The 25,869-nt window shown below is 44.0% G+C and overlaps 4 protein-coding genes and 1 pseudogene across 4 annotated transcripts; all 5 read right to left on the reverse strand.

The window, feature by feature from the left end:
- Window positions 1-1,273: 1,273 nt before the first annotated feature.
- On the reverse strand, window positions 1,274-3,211 carry LOC121055168 (atherin-like). The gene has a single exon (XM_040526971.1). The coding sequence runs from the start codon at window positions 2,871-2,873 to the stop codon at window positions 2,097-2,099; it is 777 nt and encodes a 258-aa protein (XP_040382905.1). The 5' UTR covers window positions 2,874-3,211; the 3' UTR covers window positions 1,274-2,096.
- Window positions 3,212-3,760: 549 nt separating this feature from the next.
- LOC102705656 (ubiquitin carboxyl-terminal hydrolase 2-like) lies at window positions 3,761-7,810 on the reverse strand. Its single transcript, XM_015840189.1, has 3 exons — window positions 6,334-7,810; window positions 4,951-5,722; window positions 3,761-4,381 (listed from the first exon to the last, which is right to left on the reverse strand). The coding sequence occupies exons 1-3, from the start codon at window positions 7,808-7,810 to the stop codon at window positions 4,150-4,152; spliced, it is 2,481 nt and encodes an 826-aa protein (XP_015695675.1). The 3' UTR covers window positions 3,761-4,149.
- Window positions 7,811-8,882: 1,072 nt separating this feature from the next.
- On the reverse strand, window positions 8,883-13,143 carry LOC102705939 (ubiquitin carboxyl-terminal hydrolase 2-like). Its single transcript, XM_015840724.2, has 4 exons — window positions 13,067-13,143; window positions 11,107-12,684; window positions 9,852-10,551; window positions 8,883-9,346 (listed from the first exon to the last, which is right to left on the reverse strand). The coding sequence occupies exons 2-4, from the start codon at window positions 12,677-12,679 to the stop codon at window positions 9,115-9,117; spliced, it is 2,505 nt and encodes an 834-aa protein (XP_015696210.1). The 5' UTR covers window positions 12,680-12,684; window positions 13,067-13,143; the 3' UTR covers window positions 8,883-9,114.
- Window positions 13,144-14,725: 1,582 nt separating this feature from the next.
- On the reverse strand, window positions 14,726-19,366 carry LOC102706221 (ubiquitin carboxyl-terminal hydrolase 1-like). Its single transcript, XM_040526543.1, has 4 exons — window positions 19,339-19,366; window positions 17,481-19,040; window positions 15,864-16,908; window positions 14,726-15,417 (listed from the first exon to the last, which is right to left on the reverse strand). The coding sequence occupies exons 2-4, from the start codon at window positions 19,033-19,035 to the stop codon at window positions 15,186-15,188; spliced, it is 2,832 nt and encodes a 943-aa protein (XP_040382477.1). The 5' UTR covers window positions 19,036-19,040; window positions 19,339-19,366; the 3' UTR covers window positions 14,726-15,185.
- A 2,159-nt stretch (window positions 19,367-21,525) lies between these two features.
- Window positions 21,526-25,603, reverse strand: LOC102706499 (annotated as a pseudogene).
- Window positions 25,604-25,869: the final 266 nt, after the last annotated feature.

Here is a 25,869-nt window from a genome sequence, read left to right on the forward strand (position 1 = left end):
CTTACATCTTTTTTCTTTCAAAAGACAATACCCAAAAATCGAACCTAATTATCCAATTATGCTATTGAGATGGATGGAGGTATTCATTGCGAAAGTGCTCTATCAGACTTTAACTCACACATGACCATCTGTCACGGCCCCAGCATTGACATTTGGATGCTCTCGGCCAACCTTTTGGCGTGTGTACCCCCAATTAGTCCATTATATTATGAAGAAAAGGAAGGGAGGATTAGTGCAATGGAATTTCGTTTATCAGGTCAGCATCATCATTAGGCCTATGACTTTGGTTGCCTTGAAGCTTTAGCTGCAAAATCTACAATAAACTGGTTTTTTCGCTTTTATTTTTACTTATAAACCAAAATTTAAGCTTTTAACCTTAAATTTATAGTTGATTTTAGAATTTTTTTTATTCAAGTTTACTTTTTAATATTTGTTTTTAGATCACTAAAAACACATATAAAATTTTGATTCACGAACTATTTTTTATAAATGTCAGTTTAGTTTTTTTTCAAAGAAAAAACCAAACAATAGGGCATATGCCACTAGTGCCATACTACTAATCGTACATTGCTATTAAGACATGTTCTTTTATTATGGGATTTTTAGATTTTCTAGATCATCTAATTTTGTATAGCTATATAAGGATATTAATGATTGAATTAACTAGTATAATGTCAAAGTTTTGATCTACAAATGTAAGATAAGAAATTTTATGCAAAATATTTTTGCACCAAACAATGATAATCCATAATGATAATAAGAGCAGATACAATAGCAGGCTATAAGCTAGCTATAAGCATATTTTAAAAAGATAAAAGGGGAGAGAGAAGAGATGTGAGCTACTAATTTATAGCCAGCTGCACACGGGCTCCAGACAAAATATGTGTATGACATATGAAGCTATATATTGATGTTTTGTAGGTAACTATTGTATGAATTGGCTTTTAGATTGACTATAGATGAATTGGAGCTAGTAGTTGGCTATACTATTGAACTTCGTGCATGTTTGGTTCCCCTCAACTTTTTTAAGTCCCTGTCACATCGAATGTTTGGACACTAATTAGAGATATTAAATATAGACTATTAATAAAACCTATCTCACACTCTGGACTATTTCGCGAAACGAATCTATTGCATCTAATTAGTTCATGATTAGCGAATGTGATGCTGCAGTAAACATTTACTAATCGTGGATTAATTAGGCTTAAAATTTTGTCTAATAAAATATCCCTTATTTATATAATTAGTTTTATCATCGTACATATTAATACTCTTAATTAACATCTAAACATTAGGTCAAAAAGTCAATGTTCCAAACAGCCCCGAAACCTAATATGCCTATAGCTTTCGTCCTCGTCGGTGTCACGCAAATTTATGAGATTTTCTCTTCGTATCATAAATTTCGAGACAATCAGAATCTGAAATGCGCTCCTTCCTTGGAAGTAAATGAGTTCATACGATAGGGATGCACAGCGAAGTGGGGTTGATTATTGGAGCAGTAAATTTAAGTTATCTACGTACTAGCCGGAGTATCTTAGTAATTTCTAGAGATCTTCAAACAATGCACTGCTTGTGCTAGCTGGAGACTGGACAAGAAAGTGAAAAATAAGATTTCTACCAGATTTACAGTTACTAACTCTGCCAGATTCATAATCTGTAGTCAAAAGTTTTAATTTTTAACCTACCACTACCACCCAGGCAGGCAAAGCACCCACCCACCATTTTGCTGATCTTGATTGTTGAATCAAGAATCATTTATGCGTTCCTACAGGACGCAAGAACAACCTTTTGATTGATCGATCGATCGATCGATCCAGGGTGGGTTTTGGATTTGGGGAATTGGAACAGGAAGAGAATGTTGACCGCTTACAAGTTGTAGGCTTGCAGCAAGATGAACAAGTTCTAATCTTTGCAGGTCCCTTTTTCTTTTGCATTTGCGGAGAACTCAATCAAGAACAGGTGGGGGAGAGGGGAGATCTATCTATGTCTGGATCAGTGGATCCTATCTCAGTTGCAGGAGCAGCCGGTTTAGCTGATTCTTGCTGAGCTCGCCGGAGGCAATCTTGGTCGCCGGCGGCGAGCTGAGGAGGCGGGGGTTAGAAGATGTCGAGGACGTCGAGGATGGCGGCGTTGCAGAGCGGGCAGCGGCCGCGGCCGGCGAGGAGCTCGCGGGCGCAGGTGCGGCAGAAGGTGTGGCCGCACGGGATGAAGGCGGCGCCCTTGGCCCGCGCCATGCACACGCAGCAGCAGCCGCCGCCGACCGCCCCTCCTCTGCCCATCTCCGGCTCCGCCTCGTCCTCCGCCGCGGCGCCGGCGGATGCGCCAGCGGCGGGCTCCGGCTCCTGGTCCCGCGCGGTGGCGCTCCAGTGCCTCTCCGTCTGCTCCAGCAGCGCCATCAGGGACACCCTCTCCCCCTGCTCCTCCTCCACCGGCGGCGGCGGCGTCTCCGGGGCGGGCGGAGGAGTCGTGGCCTCTACTGCCGGCGGGGAGGAAGCGGTCGTAACCGGTGCAGGCAGCGAGACCGCGCGGCGGACGAGGGGATCACCACCACCGTCGCCGCCGCCGCCGGCAGTAGAGACCGGGAGCTGGTCATCCCGGATAATATCCAGCAAAGTACGCGCCGCCGCGGCAGCCACGGTGGACGACGACAACGGCGGCGACGGAGCCAGCGGCTCAGGCGCAGCAGGCGGCACCATCCTCTCGGCCGCCATGGCGGACGCGAGTGTGACCGCGGCGCGGCGCCCTGCGGCGAGGTCGTCCTCGTCGCGGAGCTTGAGCAGGTCGCGGAGGTTGCAGGACGGCCCCGCCGGCCCCACGGCGGCGAGCTGGTCGGCCAGCGTGACGCTGCGCCTCAGCACCACCCTCCCCTCCATCGATCTCGCGCTCCCACCCCAAGCTTGCTCCACTCCACTCCACTCCCCTCCCCTTCTCGGGGGGCAGCAAGAACAAGAAGGCTGCCTGCCTCGCCGCGTGTGTCCGGACACGGCAAAAGCCACCACCGCTGGTTTGGGTTAATAAAGCAAAGGAGGAAGGAAACGGTGTGTGGATCTCGGGCGGCGTCGGCGATGCCGAGAGAAGTGTGGGCGAAACGGCCTAAGTTTTTGCGTTTTTGCTGGGTTTTTGGGCGCGTCCGCGGTGGCTTGGCTTGACCCACGCGACGCGACACGGCGGCACGGCACGGTTGCGTTTGGCGTCACCACCACCACCGGGTTGGTTTCGCTTTGGGCAGGACGGAGGCACGGTGCAGCCGTGCAGAGCGCAGCGGAACGAACACCGGACGCCGGTTTGTCGGAGGCGTCGGCGGCCTCTCGGCTCGGGGGGTTTTGTGGGACGTGGCCCAAATAGTCGACGGCGGATGTGGGCCGATGTGCTCCTAGGCCCGTTTGGCCCACAATAGCCTTACTGCCATATAAAGTCTACTTTGTATCCCTAAGCTTCGTCCGTTAGCTTGGTCACCACGAGCCTCTTAATCCTGATTCCTGAGTGATTTGCCCTGATATCCAATCCTCCGCTCTCCACCGGCAAGCAAATTGAGTCCCAAAATGAGCTGTAAATAACACCAGGTTGCATGTATAAACAAGACTGAAAAGGATTTGTCCACCAGAAATTTCCAATTTCCATTTCTTGATTGATCTATTAGAACAGAAATTGTAGGGGGGTGGGGGTTCCCAACGCATCAAGCGATCAAGTACTCGAAGCATGTTGCACAATGTCCATCCACAATACAAGAGGCTGAAACAAATTGCTTGGCTTGCACATCTTAAAAAAAATACGGGGACCAAGATAATATGTGTTGTGTGTATTCCACCTAGTGTAAAGCATTACCAAGCATTAGTACAAATGTACAATCCTGTACAATCAATTTGCTCATTTAGTCATTTACCGATGGAACATGTCCTACACCTTCATTCTTTTCCATAAGAAGAGGTATGTTCCTCATGAAAAATAAAATATTATGAATGTGACCAGACTATCTGACTAAGAACACCGACAAACATCCATCTATTCTGCTGAGCACGAACGTATTACAGTCAACTTGCCCCAACAAAATTGAATCACCATGACATCTACTTAGTACGTACACTGAATGGATCCATATCCATCCAAAGAATACTTGCTAATCCAACCACTAGTTTACTTCCTTGGACGTTAGCCTCCAATTCTCTCATAGAAAAAATGCTGACCCTCACACTTGAGAACTTGTTCAAGAGATACCTCCCGGATGTTCATATCATTTGCACAAAACCATGACGAAGAGCCACCGTCAGGCTGCTCACGACTTTGTCTCACGTAAGCAATCCAGTGGCCTGCACTGGTCCTGGGGCCCAAGTGTTCAATGACACCTACTAGAAGATAGCTGGAATTATCTTTGTCCTGAGAGCTGAAGATTACAGAAAAACAAAAGCAACCACACGAGATGTTAGGCATGGCTATTTTGATCACATATCCTCGTAACTGCATATTGCTAACAAGAACCCTTATCAGATTTATACATACGATTAATCACAAGTGCATAATAGTGGAAGGATCGAATATTTAACAAATAAAGGTCTTTTAATGAATATCAGCATGCCATTGACAGATGTTACCATTATCTATATTGTTATATGCCTTTCCCGGTATGAAGGCTGGGATATTTATTTCACTATCTAAATATATATATCAGATTATACTCAATTAATACCAAAATACGAAAACCAGAAAAAAAAACAAACTAATATTTTTGAACAAATGCACTTGGAGGCATAAAGGTAGTGATCTCTAAAGCATAATAGTTTTGATTTTCTGATGAGATGTATTATTAAAGCTGGTCAAAAAAATATACATAGAAGGTTTCTTAAAAAAAATACAAAGAAGAAATAGCAACATTCTTAGTGTGAATCATAAATTTATTGGAGCTGGCACATGCTTATATACATATTGCCAAGCAGAAATGCCAATAGTCAGTACCTGGGGTCCATGAACCGTCCTACATCAAGGATCTCCTCAAAGCTCACGTGTCCTCGCACTTTACCAGTCAACAAGGATCTCTTCAGATGAATGGCCAATACAGGTGGCAGCTTGCTAAAAAGACGAATTTGATTTGCACCTTGATTCCTATCTTCCCTCTTCTTTTGGTTTGCTTCCACTTGGTCTGCACGATGATCCAGCTTTACTTGCTTCCCGTTACACTGAACTAGAGTGCTGGCATTTTGGCCCTGGTCACTCAAGTGGTTGGCCGGTTCTTCAGTTGGAAGGCAACTAGGTACAGCTTCTTGAACAACCAGGTGCTCAGTCTGATCTCCATCAATTACTCTGTTTTGCCTGGTGGTTGCCATCATCTTCTCTCCATCTTTACTGCTAGTGTTGCTCGGATGGTGAGCAGCTTTAGAACAGTTCTCACAGGTCCATCCCAGCAGCTCAGATTTAAAATGCAGTGCTAGACAGTCCTCGATCGATGCAAGAGAGTTGTTATCCTCTGTCTTGCCATAAGCAATATTGCTACACTGAGCTTTCCCCTTGTCTTCTGCTGCACCTTCTACAGAGCAAGTGTTTTTCTTGGCTTCCATACTAACTTCTAGTTCACTGGACGTGTTATCTAAACCAGCATTGTCATTTTGCCCTAAATCATCAGCCATAGTTGGCAGCTGAACAATCTCCCCTGGGACATTACCCTTTTGAGTCTGCGATGGAACATGTACAGCATCCTTGCTTTGAGAGCGCTTTTCCACTTCAATAGAATCTGCAGAATCAAGCATACATGAGGCTATAATTTATGAGCAACAGCAACAACATGCAACCATCAACCTTCATTCTCTATTACTTGAATCTGCATTTCTTTGAAAATCTCCATACTTAATTAAGTAGACCAACCTTTAGAGCAAAATTTTATGTACAAAGACTATTTAGATATTATGCAATAGACGAGAAGCCGACGAGAGGATGCTCCCTCAAGAACTTAGAATCCACGCTCCTCAACAACAAATAAACAATCTTCCATTCTAAGCTCTTAACTAGCAGCTATACTACGACAAACAACTCTGCCATGCTAAGACTGCTCAAACGTCATGCTTCCGTTGTGTAGCCATCCTGAAGGTTTTCCAGATATTTCTAAACTCCATGTGTTATATCAGGTGCTTACAATTTTTTCTGTTTAACTAGAATTGGAGCTCCATTAAAAAAAATGTTTTCTCATTATGACGAGGAAAATAATAGTGGGATGATTACAATATTCCTCAGATTCTTTCATTCATTCCTCAAAAGATGTATGGTCTGGGGCACTTGCCTATACCTGCATATCTGTTCAAAAATATTTTCTCATCTTTTATTTGGAAACAGGTTGCATAAACTTACCAACATCCAAAGGCTCACATATTTTCTCTATGGCCACATCTCCCAGTTCTAAACCAGTGATATGCGAGTCACTGCCTTGAGCAATTGCTTGAACAATTTCGATGTTACTCATGTCAACCTGTGGGAATAGTTTGATAACAGTCTTCTCTCGAGACATGCAACTTATGTTCCTTGGTGGCAATGCGATGCTTTTTGGTGGAGGCATCTCCGATGGCAGTGGAGCCGAGATATCATATATTACTTCATGGGAAGAAGCTGAAGTGTACGAGCAATGCCTACAGGACACGGCAACAGACATCTCACCACTAAAAATGGATTCTACAAGTGTTGGAGCTACTGCAGGCATCTGTAACTTCTCCTCCTTATCCAATCGATCCAGTATAAAGCAAAGCAATTCATGGCTGTCTTGCATATCAATCCCTACGAACCGTGCATCCAAAATACGAACACAAGTCAAGAACTTCATCGGGTTTAGTAGAAGTCGTGCATTATCCACATTGTTTACCTCTTCAAAGAGTTCTTTCAGTGTCACACCAAGCATATCCGAAGGAACATCTGGTGCTAGCATCCTTGCCCGCAGCTTTCTGAGCACAAAGAGGCATTGCAACAAAGCGTTCACGTAGCAAGTGTTTCCAAGATTCGGCATCCCTCTGATAGGACAGACATGTTCCTTCACTAAGCCAGATGCCTGACCAAATGCTTCCTTGCCAAACACCATCCCCGCCTCAGCATTCGGTGCAGCGAGGGCCAAGTCGAATTCACACGTGAAGCAGTACATCGTATGTGGATCACTGTACCACAAACCTACCCAATGCCCACAGTGCTTGGCGTGTTGCCGGGCATGTCCAAACGGCCTTTCCTTGGCCTCAGCTCTAGTGCAGAAATGCTTGTTGCATCCTGTGCACACCATGATATGAGTCTTCCCAGTGATCTTACACTCAGGATGTTGGCACGCCGGGACGTTCTTGGAGGCGGAGATCTCTGACACAATCAGAGTAAGTTCTTCCTCGTCCAATAAGAAGTGTTTGCATCCCCCGCTCTCGCTGCTGATGTCACTGTCTGACTCCATGTCACTGACATCCAATTCCAGACGACGTTCACAAGTGAAGCAGTACAGAGTTTCCGGTTCACTGAAGAACGCAGCAACACAGTGCTGACGCAGGTCAGCGTGCCGCCGGGCGTGTCCCTGCGGCTTGTTCCTGGTCCCGTCCCCAATGCAGAGATATGAGCTGCAGTCCAGGCAAACCAAGATACTGCTCTTTTCCACCTTGTTCTCGCACAGGCCATGCTCACACCTCGGGGCGCGCTCGGAGGACCTGAGCCTTGATATGAACATTACCATGTCTTCCTCGAAGCTTTGGAAGTGGGCGCACATCCCCGTCTCGGTGTTGCTGGTCGGCGCCGCCGCCTTCTCTTTCGGCTTGCTCACCTCCGGGGGCGCCGTGTCGCCGCGTCCAGGATCAGCCGGCACCTCCATGTGGGGGGCTTCGAGCAGTCGCGTGCTCGTCTTCTCCTCTCCCATCACGCCTGGAACGCAAGAACCACAAGAAAGAATCGAGTGGGTCCATAATTCCACAACGAATCAAACAAACTAAAATGAAGAACAGTCCAGAATGGTGATGAACCAAGCAGACAAGCAAATCATCAAACAGGTTGGCCATTACGCGCGAGGACCAAATCTAACAACCCACTCCACGAGAGCAGAGAAAACGGGGTGAAAAACCACAGAAAGCTCAACCAAACGGAACATTCCCGGCGAAGAACCGCGAACGCAACGCGCCGCCGCGGATTCCGGCGCCAAGCAAAACCACCACCACCGAACCGAGCGATCATCCCCGCGTCGGCGACGAGCAGCAGGAATTGAGGGAAGGAATGCGGGGTGGTTGTGGGGGGGGGGCGGAACTCACCGGAAGACGCGAGGCCGGCACGGAATCGAGCAGCGCCGGCGCAAGGCGCGGCGTCCCGCCCCGCGACGACGAGGCCGAGGGGTTTGGAGGAGGGAGAGCGGAAGGAGAGGGAGATGGTTGGTTGGGGACGGTGGTGGGCTTTGGAGAAGTAGGGCCCAGCCGGCCTTGATCCATGTGGCTTCCATAGCCAGGGGAAAATCTAAGGCCCGGCCCAGTAGGTGGCAAGCCCGTGCCGCTACCATCCGCCGTTGCAGGCTTTAAATATGTATATAAGAGTTTTATTTATAACTTATTTTTTGTTTGTAAATACCACCTCCGTCCCTAAATATTTAACGCTGTTGACTATTTTATACACGTTTGACATTTCGTCTTATTTAAAAAAATTTACATAATTATTAATTATTTTTATATCATATCATATCATTTATTGTTAAATATACTTTTATGCATATATATATATATAACTTTACATATTTTTTTAAAAAAAAATAAAACAAATGGTCAAACGCATATAAAAAAATCAACAGCGTCAAATATTTAGGAACGGGGGAATATAATGTTTGCGAGGATGTAAGCCCCGCCACCACCCTCCTAGCTCCTACTTCATTCTTTTCAAGAAAAATAAGTATGATCATCGTGGAACAAAAAAGGTAAAAAAGGAATATATGAATGTGATAAGACTAGCTGATTAAGAACACCGGCCAACATGTATTCAGCTGCTTAGGAACGTATTACAGTCAATTTGCAGTCCTACAATGACTCGCCCAGAGCAAAAAATGGACATGATCACCAACATCTACTTACCAGCCAGTACATACACTGAATGGACCCTTGTCCATCCAAAAGAGTACTTGCTAATCTAACCAATTTAACGTTAGCCTTCAATTCTGTCATAGAAAAGAAGCTGAGCCTCGCACATGAGAACTTCTTCTAGAGATGCTTCGTTGACGCTGATACCATCTGCCCAATACCATGAGGAATAGCCACCGTCATGCTGCTCGTGAATTTGTCTCACATAAGCAATCCAGTGGCCTGCACTGGTACTGGGCCCCTGGTGTTCAATGACACCTACTAGACGATAGCTGGAATTATGTTTGTCCTCAGAACTGAAGGTTACAGAAAAAAACAAAAGCAAACAAACTAGATGTTAGGCATGGTTATTTCCACGTCATATCCTCGTCACTGCATATTGCTAACAAGAACCTCTATAAACGATTAATCAGAAGTGCATAGTAGCGCAATGATCAAATATTCAACAAATAAGGGCCTTCAAATGAAATCCAAACATGCCATTCAAAGATGTTAGGCCTATCTATATGATTATATATGCATTTCGCAGTGTGAACACTGGGATATTTATTTCACTATCTAAAAAGATCTATCTGATTATCTCCCATCTAATACCAAATACTAAACCTAACATTTCCAAACAAATGCACATGCTTATAAAGGTAGTTGATCTCTAAAGCATAATAATACTGATTTTCTAATGAGATCTATGATTATAGCTCGTCAAAAAATAAAAATATATACAAAGAGGAAAGATACTGCCATGTAGAAATGGCACATGCTTAAAAGATATTGCCATGTAGAAAAGCGAATAGTCAGTACCTGGGGTCCATGAACCGTCCTACATCAAGGATCTCCTCAAAGCTCACGTGTCCTCTCACTTTACCAGTTAACAAGGCTCTCTTCAGATGAATAACCAATACTGGTGGCAGCTTGCTAATAAGACGAGTTTTAATGCCACCTTGATTCCTATCTTCCCGCTCTCTTTGGTTTGCATCCACTTGGTCTGCATTTTGACCCTGGTCACTCAACTGGTTGGCCGGTTTTTCAGTTGGAAGACACCTAGGCACAGCTTCTTGAACACCTTCATGGTCTTCAGTTTTTTTGTTGGCTTTGTTATCATCGGCCATCTCTTCAGTAATGCTGTCCGCTCTTAGCATAGCTTGACATTGTGAATCAGAAACATGTGGTTGCCTACTTGAACTGCATTCTAGTGTCAAACTTTCAAAATTCCTAGACTGCTGGCCTTGGCGTGCTATCTTGTCCAACTGTACAGTCTGATCTCCATCAATCGTGTTTTTGTTGGTGCTTATCATCATCTGGTCACCATCTTTACTACTAGTGGTACTCGGATGGTGAGCAGCTTTAGAACACTTCTCACAATTCCATTCAAGCAGCTCTGCTTTAAACTGCAGTGCTAGACACTCCTCAATCGATGCGAGAGAGTTGCTATCCTTCTGAGTCTGGGAAGGAACACGTAAACCATCCTTGGCTCCTGAGCTCTGTTCCACTTCAATAGAATCTGCAGAATCAAGCATATATAAGGCTATAATAATCCGCATCAGTTACAACTTACAACGTGCAACCATAAACCTTCATTCTCTACGATTTGAAGCTGTATTTCTTCGAGAATCTCCATACTTGATTAAGTAACCGACCTTTTAGAGCAAAATTTTTGGCACGAAGACAAGGGCTCAACATATAAACAATCTTCCATTGTAAGCTCTTAACTGCTACCCTATGACAAATAACTCTGTCATGCTGCCTAAGACTGCTCAAACGTCATGCTTCTTTTTTCTAGCCAACCTGAAAGGTTTTCCTGATATTTCTTCATTCCATGTTTTTAGCAAGTCCTACAAAATTTTCTCTGTTTAACTAGAACTGGAGCTCCATTCCAAAAAAATGCCTCTTAATTCCTTATGATGAGAAAAATAATGGTGGAATGATTACAGTATTCCTCATATTCTTTCATTCATTCCTCAAAAGATGTTATGGTCTGGGCCACTTGCCTATACCTGCATATCTGTTCAAAAATATTTTCTCATCTTTTATTTGGAAACAGGTTGCATAAACTTACCAACTTCCAAAGGCTCGCTTATTTTTTCTATGGCCACATCTCCCAGTTCTAAACCAGTGATATGCGAGTCACTGCCTTGAGCAATTGCTTGAACAATTTCGGTGTTACTCATGTCAACCTGTGGGAATAGTTTGATACCAGTCTTCTCTCGAGATATGCAACTTATGTTCCTTGGTGGCGATGCAATACTTTTTGGTGGTGGCCTCTCCAATGGCAGAGGAAGTGAGATATCATACATTACTTCACAAGAAGGTGAACTATATGAGCAATGAGTACAGGACATGGCAACAGACATCCCAACACTAAAAAGGGAATCTACAAGTGTTGGAGCTACTGCAGGCATCTGCAACCTCTCCTCCTTATCCAATCGATCCAGTATAAAGCAAAGCAATTCATGGCTGTCTTGCATATCACTGCCTACGAACCGTGCATCCAAAATACGAACACAAGTCAAGAAATTTATCGGGTTTAGTAGGAGTCGTGCATTATCCACATTGTTTACATCTTCAAAGAGCTCTTTCAGTGTCACACCAAGCATATCCAAAGGAACATCTGGTGCTAGCATCCTTGCCCGCAGCTTTCTGAGCACAAAGAGGCACTGCAACAACGCGTTCACGTAGCAAGTGTTTCCAAGATTCGGCATCCCTCTGATAGGACAGACATGCTCCTTCACTAAGCCAGATGCCTGACCGAATGCTTCCTTGCCAAACACCATCCCCGTCTCAACATACGGTGCAGCAAGGGCCAATTCGTATTCACACGTGAAGCAGTACATCGTATACGGATCACTGCACCACAAACCTACGCAATGCCCAGAGTGCTTGGCGTGTTCACGGGCATGTCCAAATGGCCTTTGCTTGGCCTGAGCTCTAGTGCAGAAACGCTTGTTGCATCCCACACACACCATGATACAGGTCTTCCCAGTGATCTTACAACCAGGATGTTGGCACACCGGAACCTTCTTGGAGGCAGTGGCCTTTGACGCAATCAAGTTAGCTTTTTCCTCGTCCAAGGAGAAGTGTCCGCACCACTCAATGTCACTGCTGTCGCTTTCTGACTGCATGTCACTGACCTCCAATTCCCAAAGACGTTCACAAGTGAAGCAGTACAGACTTTCCGGTTCGTCGAAGAACGCACCAACACAATGCTGCTCCAGATCAGCGTGCCACCGGGCGTGCCCCTTCGGCCTGTTCTTGGTCCCGTCCCCAATGCAGAAATGCAAGCTGCAGTCGATGCACACCAAGATACTGCTCTTTTCCACCTTGTTCTCACACAGGTAATGCTCACACCTCGGTGCGCGCCTGGAGGACCCGAGTTTTAATATGATCTTTACCATGTCCTCCTCGGAGCGTACGAAGTGGGTGCGGGCGCATAGCTCCTCCTCGGTGTTGCTGGTCGCCGCCGCCGCCGCCTCCTCTTTCGGCTTGCTCACCTCCGGCGGCACCGACTCGCCGCATCCAGCATCGGGCACCGCCGCAGCCAGAAGGTCCAGGAGGGGGGATTCCTGCGGGCTCTTCTTGCCCGGCTCCCGCGCCCGCGTGGTCCTCTCCTCCTCCTCCTCCTCCTCCTCCATCGTCTCTGGAATGCAAGAACCACAAGAAACAGTCGAGTGAACTCACAAATTCCCAACGAACAAACCATACGAAGAACAGTACGAATCAGGGATGAACAAAGAAGACAAGCAAATCATCAAACAGGTTGGCTGCTAGGCGCGAGGACCAATCCAACAACCCAAACCACGACAGTAGCCCAGGGTGAACCACGAGTGCCGAGCAAGCAAGGAACGTTCCCGGCGGCGAGGAATCACGAACGCGGCGCTCCCGTGGATTCCGGCACCAAGCAAAACCACCACCACCACCACGAATCGAGCGATCAACCCCCGCGTTCGCGACGAGCACTGCGGATTTTTTTTTGGGTTGGGGGTGGGGCGGGGGGGGGGGGGTGATGGGGAAAAGCTCACCGGAAAACGCGAGGAGAGCGCGGAACCGAGCAGGGCCGGGCCGCCGCCGCCGGCGCGAGCCTCAGCGCCCCGCGACGGCGAGACCGAGAAGTTGGAGGAGGTGGTGGGCTTTGGAGGTGTAGCTCCTGGCGGGTTGGGCTTTGGGCTTAAATAGCCAGGGGAAATCAAGGCCCAGCCTAGTATTACCTTCGTCCCGAAATAATTCTGGTCTTATTTAAAACTTTTTTGTGATCAATGTTTTCATTGTTACTAGGTGATAAAATATGAATAGTACTTTATGCATAACTAATTTTTAAGTTTTTTATAAATTTTTCAAATAAGATGAATAGTCAAAACATTGGACACAGAAATAAAAGAAATAGCGTTATTATGGATGGAGGTAGTAGATGTCAACCGTTGACTAATCTTCCTATTTTCTAAAAAAAAATTCATTTTTACGGTTACGTGACAGACCGACACGCACACGTACCACTAGAAATGCAACATGTTAACACCATACTCACACATGCTCCAAGGAACGAGAACATGCGACATACGACATATCTTGGTCTCGTGTCGAAAACTCACTTCGTGGGAGGTATATTCGTGGGCATATGGATTTGAGCATAATGAGTGAAGTAATGCATCCACGATTCCACTACCATGTCACTCGGGCTTTCCATAAACACATTGCTCCTTCTCTATTAGTTTATTGCTCTCGCTCCGCATATGAGGCGAGCTTCTAACTGTTTTTTCTTTGTTTTTTAAAATCCATACAAGTTTCGATATACCGAGGGTTTGCAATATCGTGATTATCGTCACGATAATCGTGATAATGACCATACCACAATGGCACAATAATAATAAACTGTGGTTTGGTTTGGTAAATATCGCAAGAATATAAAACATTTGGAAGAAAATTCCAAAAAAAATCATGTTGATATACCGTGATAATCATAATATATCGCACGGTTTCACACAGAAACCACGGTGATAATCATCATCTATCGTGTGATAATCACTCCCTACCTCACAGTTTGACCCCTAAAAGCGCGAAAATTTATTCAAAAAATTGAATTCAAATCTATACGATTTTCACGTGATTATTACGTCTATCATCGATAATTGTGGTATCGCTAGCGTGCGGTCTCGACTTACGAAACAATACGTCAAACCCTGAATATACCACGGGGCTCAAAGTACCAGCGCTGTTGAGCAAGGTCTGGCTCAGGCCATGCTAGTCACCCCTTCTTCCCAAATCATATGCTTGCTGAATAGTTAGACAGTGTATTCTTTACGAAAATTTTCTACAGCAAATCATTTTAAAATATCATATTAATTAATTTTTTAATTTTATATAGTTAATAATTAACCTATGTTAATCCGTCCTTACGTTTTTTTACGCGGGCTAACGAGCCAACCACAGAACGGCCGTGAGAAGTCAGAACGTACCCAGGAGGCAGTAAGTTCTCAATGCAGTATCTGAAATTCGGAGTCACGTTGCATACAGCTTCAGCTCGCCTTGCAAAAGAAATAGGAAAAGTACAAAATTTCTCTTACATAAAACTCTTGCAAAGGCCCGATGTGGTGTATGGTGAGTACAGATTTTTTCTTGAAATAGTAAATCTAGATTTCTCGTAACTCACAAGTCACATCTAGTTAAATCAAAGAACTGTGAGCTTTCTTTATAAGAATAATAAAAATTCTTTTTCACTACGTGTAACAATGCTCAAAGAAATAAGATGGAGTACAACACACAACCAAACAGGCACAAGCACATTTCTCGCTTCAGTAATGCCATAAGTCCTAATCTGTTATTTTTTCTTTCTCCAAAGAATCCTAATATATTCCGTATGGACGGACAAAATGGATGTGAATGAGAGTAACCAGACCAGATGATCAAGAACACCAGCCGAAACATCTCAACTGGGTACATACATGTTGCAGTCAGTTTGAAGTCCTGAAATGACTCAACATCATCCACCCACAACAACAAAATTGGACCTGATCACGAGCCTACGCTAGTAAATACACTGACTCGACCATTGCCCATCTCCAAATAAAGCTTGATAATCTCAAACATCTGCTTCCTTTGTGATTGGTCTTCGGATTAGTTGGCTGATCTAGAATTCCATACATGTCAGCCATCCATTCTCTCATAGAAAAGAAGCTGAGCCTCACACTTGAGAACTTCTTCTAGAGATACTTCTTTGATGTTGATATCATCAGCACAATACCATGAAGAAGAGCCACTGTCAGGCTGTTCGCGGTTTTGTCTCACATAAGCAATCCAGTGGCCTGCACTGGTTCTGGGGCCCAAGTGTTCAATGACACCTACCAGACGATAGCTGGAATTATGTTTGTCCTCAGAACTGAAGGTTACAGAAAAAAACAAAAGCAACCAAACTAGATGTTAGGCAGGGTTATTCATAACAAGAACCCCCTATGAGATATATACAAACACAACTAATCACAAGTGCACAATAGTGCAAGGATCAATATTTAACAAATACTTCAACATGCCATAGAAATATGTTGGATTATCTGTATGATTATATGCATTTCCCAGTGCGAAGGTTGGGATATTACTATCTAAAAAGATATATCTGATTCTTCCCATCTAATACCAAAATACTAAAACCAGAATAAAACCAAAGCAATATTTTTTAAGAAATGCACTTGGAGGTACCTAACCATCTACAAACATTCTAAAGCTAATTCTGATTTTCCAATGAGATATAGTATTATAGTTAGTCAAATATATAAAGAGGAAATAGCTATATAGATATTGCCATGCAGAGATGCCAACAGTCAGTACCTGGGTTCCATGAACTGTGCTACATCAAGTATCTCCTCAAAGCTCACGTGTCCTCTCACTTTACCAGTGCATAAGGATCTCTTCAGATGAATGGCCAATACAGGTGGCAGCTTGCTAATAAGACGAGTTTGAATTCCACCTTGAATCCTATCTTCCCGCTTGCTTTGGTTTGCATCCACTTGGCCTGCATTATGATCCAGCTTTACTTGCTTCCCCTCACCCTGATCTGCAGTGCTGGCATTTTGACCCTGGACACTCAACTGGTTGACCGGTTCCTCAGTTGGAAGACAACTAGGTCCAGCTTCTTGAACACCTTCATGACCTTCAGTTTTTATGTCGTTATCAGAGGCAAACTGTTGTTCACCATAGGTCATCCCTGAAGTTACTCTGTTGTGGCTTGATAACGGACCTTGGCTGCACAATGTGTACATGTGCTTGGCAGGAGGGCTTGTGCTGATTCCTTTAGTAATGCTATCTGCTGTGGGCATAGCTTGACGTTGTGAATCAGAACCATGTGGTTGCTTACTACTGCATTCTAGTGCTGAAGTGTCCAAATTCCTAGATTGCTGGCTTTGGCATGCTATCTTGTCCGACTGTACAGTCTGATCTCCATCAACTGTGTTTTCATTGGTGCTTGCCATCGTCTGTTTAGTATCTTTACTATTAGTGGTGCTCGGATGCTGAGCAGCTTTAGAACATTTCTCACAATTCCATTCCAGGAGCTCTGCTTTAAAATGCAGTGCTAGACACTCCTCAATTGATGCGAGAGAGTTGTTAGCCTCTGTCTTGCCATGATCAATATTTCTACCCTGAGATTTCCTCTTGTCTTCTGCTGCACCTTCTACAGAGCAAGTGTTTTTCTTGTCTTTTATACTAACTTCTGGCTCACTGGACGTGTTACCAAGACCAGTATTGTCATTTTGCCCTAAATCACCAGCCTTAGTTGGCACCTGAACAATCTCCCCTGGGACATTATCCTTCTGAGTCTGCGAAGGAACACATAAACCATCCTTGGTTCGTGAGCTATGTTCCACTTCAATAGAATCTGCAGAATCAAGCATACATAAGGCTATAATTTATCCATATTAGTCACAACGTGCAACCATCAACCTTCATTCACTACAACTTGAAGCTGCATTTCTTCGAGAATCTCCATTGTTGATCAAGTAAACCAACCTTCTAGAGCAAAATTTTATGCATGAAGACAAGGCCTCAACAATTAAACAATCGAAGACAAGGCCTCAACAAATAGACAATCTTCCATTCTAAGCTCTTAATTAGCTGCTATACTATGACAAACAACACTGCCATGCTAAGACTGCTCAAACATAATGCTTCTTTTGTTTGTAGCCATCCTGAATGTTTTCCAGATATTTCTTCATTCCATGTGTTTAGCAAGTCCTTACAATTTTTTCTGTGTTTAACTAGAATTGGAGCTCCATTCCAAAAAAAAGTGCCCGTTTTCTCATTATGATGAGAAAATAATGGTGGTATGATTACAGTATTCCTCAGATTTTTTCATTTATTCCGCCAAAGATGTATGATCTGGGGCAGCCCCCTCTACCTGCATATCTGTTCATAATGTTCTCTTCTTTTATTTAGAAACAGTAAACTTACCAACTTCCAAAGGCTCAGATATTTTCTCTACAGCCACATCTCTGGGTTCTAAACCAGTGACATGAGAATCACGGCCTGCAGCAATTGCCTGAATATGTTCGGTATTACTCATGTCATCCTCTGGGAATAGTTTAGTACCAGTCTTCTCTTGAGACATGCAACTTATGTTCCTTGGTGGCAATGCAATACTTTTTGGTGGTGGCCTCTCCAATGGCAGTGGAAGTGAGATATCATACGTTACTTCACATGAAGGTGAACTATATGAGCAACAAGTACAGGACATGGTAACAGATATATGACTACGAAAAATGGAATCAACAACTGTAGGAATCACTGCAGCCATATTTAACTTCTCCTCCTCAACCAATCGATCCAGTATCAAACAAAGCAATTCATGGCTGTCTTGCATATCACTGCCTGCATACCGTGCATCCAAAATACAAAGGCAAGAAAAGAACTTCGTTGGGTTCAGTTGGTGTCGTGCATTATTCACATTGTTTACCTCTTCAAAGAGATCTTTGAGTGCCACACCAAGCATATCTGAAGGAGCATCTGGTGCTAACATCCTTGCCCGCAGCTTTCCAAGCACAAAAAGGCACTGCAACAATGCATTCATGTAGCAAGTGTTTCCAAGATTCGGCATCCCTCTGATAGGACATACATGCTCCTTCTTGGACCCAAATGCACGACCAAATGCTTCCTTGCCAAACATCATTCCCACATCAAAATTCCGTGTACCGAGGGTCAACTCGAATTCACACATGAAGCAGTAGCCGAGACATAGATTACTGCACCACAAACCAACCCAATGCTCACACTTCTTAGCATGCTGCCGGGCATGTCCAAGCGGCCTTTTCTTGGCCTTAGCTCTAGTGCAGAAATGCTTGTTGCATCCCGTGCACACCATGATACGGGTCCTCCCAGTGATCTTACACCCGGGATGTTGGCACGCCAGAGCATTCTTGGAGGCCATGACCTCTGACACAATCAGATTAATTTCTTCCTCGTCCAACAGGAAGTGTCCACATCCACAGCTGTCGGTGCTGTTGCTGTTGCTGTTGTCGCTTTTGATGTCACATTCGCACTGCATTTCATTGACCTCCAATTCCAGACGACGTTCACAAATGAAGCAGTACAGAGTTTGGGGTTCGCTGGAGAACGCACCAACAGGATGCTGCTCCAGTTCAGCGTGCCACCGGGCGTGTCCCTGTGGACTGTTCTTGGTCCCGCTCCCAATACAGAAATGCAGGTTGCAGTCGATGCACACCAAGATACTGCTCTTTTCCACCTTGTTCTCGCACAGGTAATGCTCACACCTCGGGGCGCGCTCGGAGGACCTGAGCTTCGATACGAACCTTACCATGTCTTCCTCGAAACGTACAAAGTGGGGGCATAGCCCCATCTCGGTGTTGCTGGTCGGCGCCGCCGCCTTCGCTTTCCGCTTGCTCGCCTCCGGCAGAGTCTTCTCGGCGTGGTCCATGCGGGGGGATTTGAGCGGTCTCCTCTCGTCCGCCTCCGCCTCCGGCACCCCCGTGCTCGTCTTATCCTCTTCCATCGCCTCTGAATCCATAGGGATGAACCAAGCAAATCATCAAACATGTTGGCCGTTACGCGCGAGGACCAACATCCAACAAGCACGCAACCAACAGTAGCGAGACCAGAGGAAAACCAGAGAGAGAGAGAGAGAGAGATCCACCAGTAGAACATCCCGGCGAGGAACCACGAACCCGCCGCCGCCTCGGACTCCGGCACCAAGCAAACCCACCGCCAACCGACAATCAACCCCGCGTGGGCGACGAACAGCGGGACTTGGGGGGAAGGAATGCGCGGGGAGGGGGGGGGGGGAGGGGCGACTCACCGGGAGAGGCGAGGGGGGCCGCGGGATCGACGACGACGAGCCGCAGCGTCCCGCGACGACGACGAGGAGGCCGGGAGTTGGGGACGGTGGCGCTGGCGCCGTTGTGCGGTTTGGGCGGACGGTGGTGGGCTTGGGACTAATCAAGGTCCGGCCCGGCAGGTGTATTGGGCTGGGCCGGCTCATCCAACGTGCATCTTTTTCCTGGGATTTGCAAAAAATTACCACTGATTTTTTCTTATATTATGAAGATGTCACTGCCGTTTTAGTGATATTTTTTAATAAATATTTTAAACCAATGGTAAATTTGTAATTTTTCTTTTCTGGAATATAGATATTTCTAGGTTATTTAACGATTACTCCGTCTGTTCTACTCTCTCGTTCCAAAATATAATTGTTTCTTATATTTAAATATTATACAAAAATATAGAAATTTGGTAGAACATCTTATTATAATGCAAACAGAGAAAAATCCCTTTTAGTTACTTTCAATTTTGAATTGCTGAGATTCTATTTCCAAGCAACTTATTGGATCTTTAATAGTTGGCATGATTGAAACCATAAAATCACCATATGAATGTCACGTCCCGACCCTAGAAACTCCCTAGGTCGGGCCCGTTAACACATGGTCGTTCTTTAGGACATCAAGATTTCCTCGGTTTTCTTAAGATAAGCTTTCGGAAAAGAAATTGTAATTTGTTGGTATAAATATTCTATTAAATCTTATTAAGCTTTGCGCTGGGATGTTACAGAATGCTTATACTATGATACAAAATTTAAATACTATAAATGTTTATTTTTTTTCAAACAGAAAGAGTGCTACATTTCATTTATAACTGGGATAGAAAATCTGGATAAACATAGTGATATAATAAATCCATGTAAAAATACGACAAATACAAATGCCACCGATGAACGAAAGATCTGCGCAAAAAGTGGTAGATGCAAACAAATCCATCAGCTAACCTTCAGCTTGCCCAGTATACACATGCCATTTTTGTTAGACTTTTCTCATGTTTCGTTTTTTTTAAAAAAAAATCCATCAGCACCACGCAGCTCAAAGAAGTATCGGAATTGTTGAGCATTTAGCTGAACTTGATCACTGAAACGATGTTCCTTTCACAGGCCAGTAAGTCAAAATGCAACAGGTTCCCAATCCAATATCTGAAATTCTGAATCCAGTTGCATATACTGTAGTTTGCCCATCAAACAAAAAAAAATAAAGTAGTATTTTCTAAGTTTTTCAGAGTATGTACAGAGCACAAGTATATGTGAAGGCATTTGTAGGTTGAGCTGACAAAAAAAATTATGTCAATGTTAATGTTATCGAAATCATTGGTGTGATTAACTCCTACTACACTACTACCCCTCCTAGGCCGCGTTCGGCTAATAGGCATAAGTTAAGTTATACTCTGACACGGAAAACGTAGTAATAGATTAGTACATGATTAATTAATTATTAATTATTAAAAATATATAATAGATTAATATGATTTTTTAAAATAATTTTTCTATAAAAAATTTTTATATAAAATATACCGTTTAACAATTCGGAAAACGTACACGCGGAAAATGAGGGAGGTAAATACTTACCATGCCTAGCCAAACGCGGCCCTAGTGGGAGGTACAGTAAAATGACCCAAAAAAAAGCTATTTGCATTGATACTTATGTATATCTTAGGTGGTGTTTAGTTTGCAAAAAAATTTGTAAAAACATCACATTAAGTTTTCGAATACATATTTAAAGTATTAAACGTAGTTTAATTATAAAATAAATTTCAGATTCCGGCTGAAAACCGCGAGACGAATTTTTTAAGCCTAAGTAATCCTTCATTAGCACATATTGGTTACTGTAGCACTTATGACTAATCACTTTCTAATTAGGCTCAAAAGATTCGTCTTAAGATTTCTTTCGTAACTATGCAATTAGTTTTGTTTTTTGGTTTATCTATGTTTAATGTTTTATTTAGGTGCCTAAAGATTTGATGTAATATTTTTGGAAAAAAATTTTAGAAGCTAAACAAGGCCTTAATCATCTTGCATACCTTGTACCTCCCACCAGAAAGTTAGAGATGCAATGATCAACGTTTCAAACAATATATGTTCCAAAATTTCTACGGTACTGTAGAGCAATTGTAAAATAACAGTGCCATCCGACATGTCAATTCTCTAATGGTGCATGTCCTACTATGCTGGTTTTTTTTTTCAAAACGAAGCACGAATACATGTCCAATGGTCAAATGAATATGAGTGCTGGTCAAATGAATATGAGTGCTGGTCAAATGAATATGAGTGCGCCTAAGGGTTGTCCAGAACAACCGAGGTTTCTCAGCAGGTATGTACATGCTGCGGTCTAGCTGAAGTCCTGCAATGACTCAGACAAAAACAACGAAAATCAACTGATCACAAGGCTACATCGGTATGCACACTGATTATAATTGGATCCTTGGCCATCTAAAGAATGGTTGCCACCTGCTTCCTTTATGACTACTGTTGCGATTAGTTGAACGCCAGACAACTTAGCCTTCCATTCTCTCGTAGAAAAGAAGGTAAGCCTCGCACCGGAGAACTTCTTCTAAGCAGATTTCTTTGATGTTGGCATCGCTTGCACGAAACCATGAGGACGAGCCACCACCGTGAAGCTGATGACTTGGTCTCACATAAGCAACGAAGTGCCCTGTATAGTGCGTCGGCCCAGGTGCTCAACAACACCCACTAGACGATATCTGGAATTATCTTTGTCCTCAGAACTGAAGATTAGAGAAAACAAAAACAATCAAAGCAGATGTAAGGTTTTAACTCATTATAGCTCGATGTAAACAACATCATGTCTTTCTTGATATTATATAGCACATATATATTAGGAACAAAATATTGTTTAGATAATGGATAGATAAAATCTGACCTCTACATCTAACATGGGTGTACACAGCCAAGGAACATAACACCATTAACAAGAAAACTGTATCGCATCACCTACGAATGAAACAGAAAAAGGCAATCGTATACTCCAATTCAGATCTTTTTTAACTGGATGCCATTTTCCAAAAAATATCCAGAGTGGTCAATGATGAACTGCTACAGTGATTGAGTTTGGCATCCACGATGGGTGATATCATATAAACAAAACTAGAGTTACTGTGCCAATGTAGTAGCCTGACTCTAAAGGGTTAGAAAGATCATAAAGTGCACAAGGCCTAACTTGGGGGATATGCAGTTCCATCTACGGCAGCTTTAGAATGCCAATTCACTTTATTGCTAGTGCTGCGCTATTGTACATTCCACTTGACTCCACTAATAACGGTGCTCTTCCAAACAAATGTTTCCATAATATCTAGAACAGTTCCCCTAATAACGGTGTATACTCCTTTCTTTCTGTTTCTTAATAATGAATTTTGGTCAGCAGTTTCAGCCGACCCAGCAAAACATAATATCTAGAGCATGGTTTTGTTTGTTTCTATTTCTTTATCCTGAACCATGTTAGCTTGCCAGAAAAAGAAACAAGAGTGGTGTTATGCTAAGTTCTAACCTGTTTCTATGATAAAAATAAGCTAGCTGATTATGCTAGGAGATTTACACGGCATGCTTGTTTTGCTTTCTTGGTTCAATTGGGCAAACAAAGAACAACATGTAGACATTATACAGTAATCAACATGCTCATAACTTAAGTAGACCAAAAATAGACAGAATAAAGAGTAGTAAGTACCTGGGGTCCATGAAAGGTTCCATATCAAGGATCTCCATAAAGCTCACATGTCCACTCACTTTCAGAGGTCCCAACGATCTCTTGAGTTGAATGACTAACACAGGTGGGAGCTTGTTAATAAGATGTGATTTAATCACACCTTCACCTTCCTTCATGTCTTGCCGATCATATTGGTTTTCTTCCACTTGTTGTGCAATATGACCCAGATTTACTTGCTTCCCCCTTTCCTGACCTTGTATGCTGGCATTTGGACACTGGCCACTCAACAGGCTGGCCTGCTCCTCAGCTAGATGGCACCTAGGTACATCTTCTTGATCACCTTCAAGGCATTCAAGTGTTTTGTTGGGTATGCTGTAAGGGGATAAGTCTTGTTCACCACAACTCAACCCTTTAGCGTCACCACCAGTCTGTTCACCATCTTTACCACTTATACTGCTTGCCTTCTGAGCAACCTTGGAACAATTCTCACATTTCCATTCTATCATCTCTGCTTTAATATGCAACTTCAAGCACTCCTCAATTGATGGACAACAGTTGATATCCTCTGTCTCATCATAAACTATATCACAATTTTGAGCTTTCTCCGTGCCTTCGGTAGTAACATCTGCTGAGAAAATTCCCATCTGAGCTTCTATACTAACTTCTGGTCCACTGAACGCATTATCAAGAACAACACTCTTAGTTTTCTCTACATCACTCTCTGATGTTGTCTGTGTATTCTCTTTCTTTGTTGGAGTCCACAAAGGAGCATGTACGGTATCCTCCATTGGAAAGATCAATTCCAATTCATTAGAATCTGCATAATCAAGCATATAAAATTTAGGTCTTGTCCTCATCAGCAACTTCATGAATCCAACAACTGTTCGCTACATGGTTTGAGAATCTCTATCCTCTACATTAGATTATTTGAAGCTTATTTTCTTCAAGGATCTTGGCATGCACTTAAGTTAACCATTAAAACTACCTTCCAGTGGTGACAATAACTGCTATAGTGTAGCATACTGAAACTACTGGAACATCCTGTTTGTATAATGCTTGAAGGTTCTGATATTTCTTCAGTCCATGTATGACTCATACCTTAACCGATTTCCTCTATTTAGCTACCAAAAGAGGGCTGCTCTGAAAAATGTCCTTTTCTCATTGAAGAAAAATAATAATAAACAATAGTGGTACTATCATAGTTTGCTGAATTCATTAATGAGAGGTTCCATCTTCTGATTAACTCTGCATGTTTGCGTTCAGCCTCGTTTTCCTTCCTTTTAGTTAGGCACAAGAGCACATAAACTTACCAAGGTTCAAAGGCCCTGATGTTTTCATCATGAACTTATCTTCCAATTTTGAAGCAGGAAACCGAGGTTCACCACCGTCAGAAATTGTATGGAACTTTTCTGTGCTAGCCTTATCAATTTCTGGAACTAGTTGAAGGCTCTGTTGAGATACAGATACACATATTTTATTCCGTGGTGGTGACATGACAATTTTGGACAGAGTCCCACTTGGCGGTAATGGCACTGAGAGATTATGGAATACATCTTGTGAAACTGACTTAAACAAGCAACGGTTGCAAGACGTGGTAACTGATAGCTGACCACCAAATATGGAATCAATAACTGTTGGAACCACCGCACTAGGAGCATGCTGTTGTACATTGCCAGGCATTGTCATCTTTTCCTCTTTGTCCAAACGATAAGCAAAAAGCAAAGCAATTCATGGCTATATTGCATAAAAGCGTCTTCAAACCGAGACTCATACATGCGCGCACAACCCAAGAGCGTCGTTGGGTCCAACAGGCCTTGTGTATCCCCCACTTTGTTGGTTTGAACAAAGAGATCACGCAGTATTTCACCAAGGATCCCTGATGGAGCATCCGGTCCACACATCCATGTCCGCAGCTTTCCAAGCACAAGGAGACACTGCAACAGCGCATTCAAGTAGCAAGTGTTTCCAAGATTCAGTATCCCTCTGATAACAAAGCCATGCTCATCAGCAAACCCAGATGCACGATAGCCTTCCTCCCTGCTGACCATCACTCCCTTCTCACCTACCTCAGCACCAATGGTCAAGGATTCTTCACACTCAAAGCAGTAACCTACATATGGATCTTGGTACACAGCGCAACCCAATGCCCATCTAGCAATGCATGTTCCCTGATGTGCCCTTGCGGCTTAGCTTTGTTGGCTGACCTCCCAATGCAGACATGGCAGTCGCATTCCGAGCACACCATCATGAGGTGCCTCCCGGTGGCCAGACAGGTTTCATCCTCGCACATCAGTTCGCCCTTGGACGACGCAATCTTCGACACGACCTCCTCCATGTCATGCTCGGTGCAAATCATGTGCTCGCATTGCTTGCCGTCGGTGTCTCTGATTGCCACGATCAGCGTGTCCCTCGAACCGCTCACCTTCAGCGACGCAGCGCCGCCGCATTCAGAATCATCAGCCTCCAAAAACGTAGGCAGCGTCTCCATGCCGCATCTGGGTTCACCAGCATCCAGCATCACAGGCGGCGCTCCCATCCGCGGGGATTTCTCTTTCCGCGGGCTCTCGGTGGTAGCCCTATCCCCCGTCCTTACCCTCTTCTCTTCCATCGCGCCTAGAACCCAAAAAACCGCATGAATCCATTGATAATCCAACCCCAATGCACCGCAACAAGACCAACAACCAAGCGAGGTCTCCACCACCACCAACAGGACCAGAAACCAAACATCCCGGCGAGCACCAACTTGGTCAAGGAGTCATCGGTAGCGAACAAAGGGATCGAGGGGCAAGAGAAACGCGCGAGGAGACTCACAGGAATACGAGAGGAGGGATCGGAATCGAGCAGGGGCG

This window comes from Oryza brachyantha, chromosome 8 (assembly GCF_000231095.2).
Source record: "Oryza brachyantha chromosome 8, ObraRS2, whole genome shotgun sequence".
Taxonomy (NCBI): Eukaryota; Viridiplantae; Streptophyta; class Magnoliopsida; order Poales; family Poaceae; genus Oryza; species Oryza brachyantha.

Bases quoted from the DNA above. Each gene is read 5' to 3' on its own strand.
- LOC121055168 (XM_040526971.1), bottom strand. From the start codon at position 2,873: ATGGAGGGGAGGGTGGTGCTGAGGCGCAGCGTCACGCTGGCCGACCAG.
- LOC102706221 (XM_040526543.1), bottom strand. From the start codon at position 19,035: ATGGAAGAGGATAAGACGAGCACGGGGGTGCCGGAGGCGGAGGCGGAC. The intron at 16,909-17,480 runs GTAAGTTTACTG...TTGATTCTGCAG, and splicing joins ATCTGAGCCTTTGGAAGTTG to ATTCTATTGAAGTGGAACAT. The intron at 15,418-15,863 runs GTACTGACTGTT...TGTAACCTTCAG, and splicing joins GCACAGTTCATGGAACCCAG to TTCTGAGGACAAACATAATT.
- LOC102705656 (XM_015840189.1), bottom strand. From the start codon at position 7,810: ATGGAGGTGCCGGCTGATCCTGGACGCGGCGACACGGCGCCCCCGGAG. The intron at 5,723-6,333 runs GTAAGTTTATGC...TTGATTCTGCAG, and splicing joins ATGTGAGCCTTTGGATGTTG to ATTCTATTGAAGTGGAAAAG. The intron at 4,382-4,950 runs GTACTGACTATT...TGTAATCTTCAG, and splicing joins GGACGGTTCATGGACCCCAG to CTCTCAGGACAAAGATAATT.
- LOC102705939 (XM_015840724.2), bottom strand. From the start codon at position 12,679: ATGGAGGAGGAGGAGGAGGAGGAGGAGAGGACCACGCGGGCGCGGGAG. The intron at 10,552-11,106 runs GTAAGTTTATGC...TTGATTCTGCAG, and splicing joins AAGCGAGCCTTTGGAAGTTG to ATTCTATTGAAGTGGAACAG. The intron at 9,347-9,851 runs GTACTGACTATT...TGTAACCTTCAG, and splicing joins GGACGGTTCATGGACCCCAG to TTCTGAGGACAAACATAATT.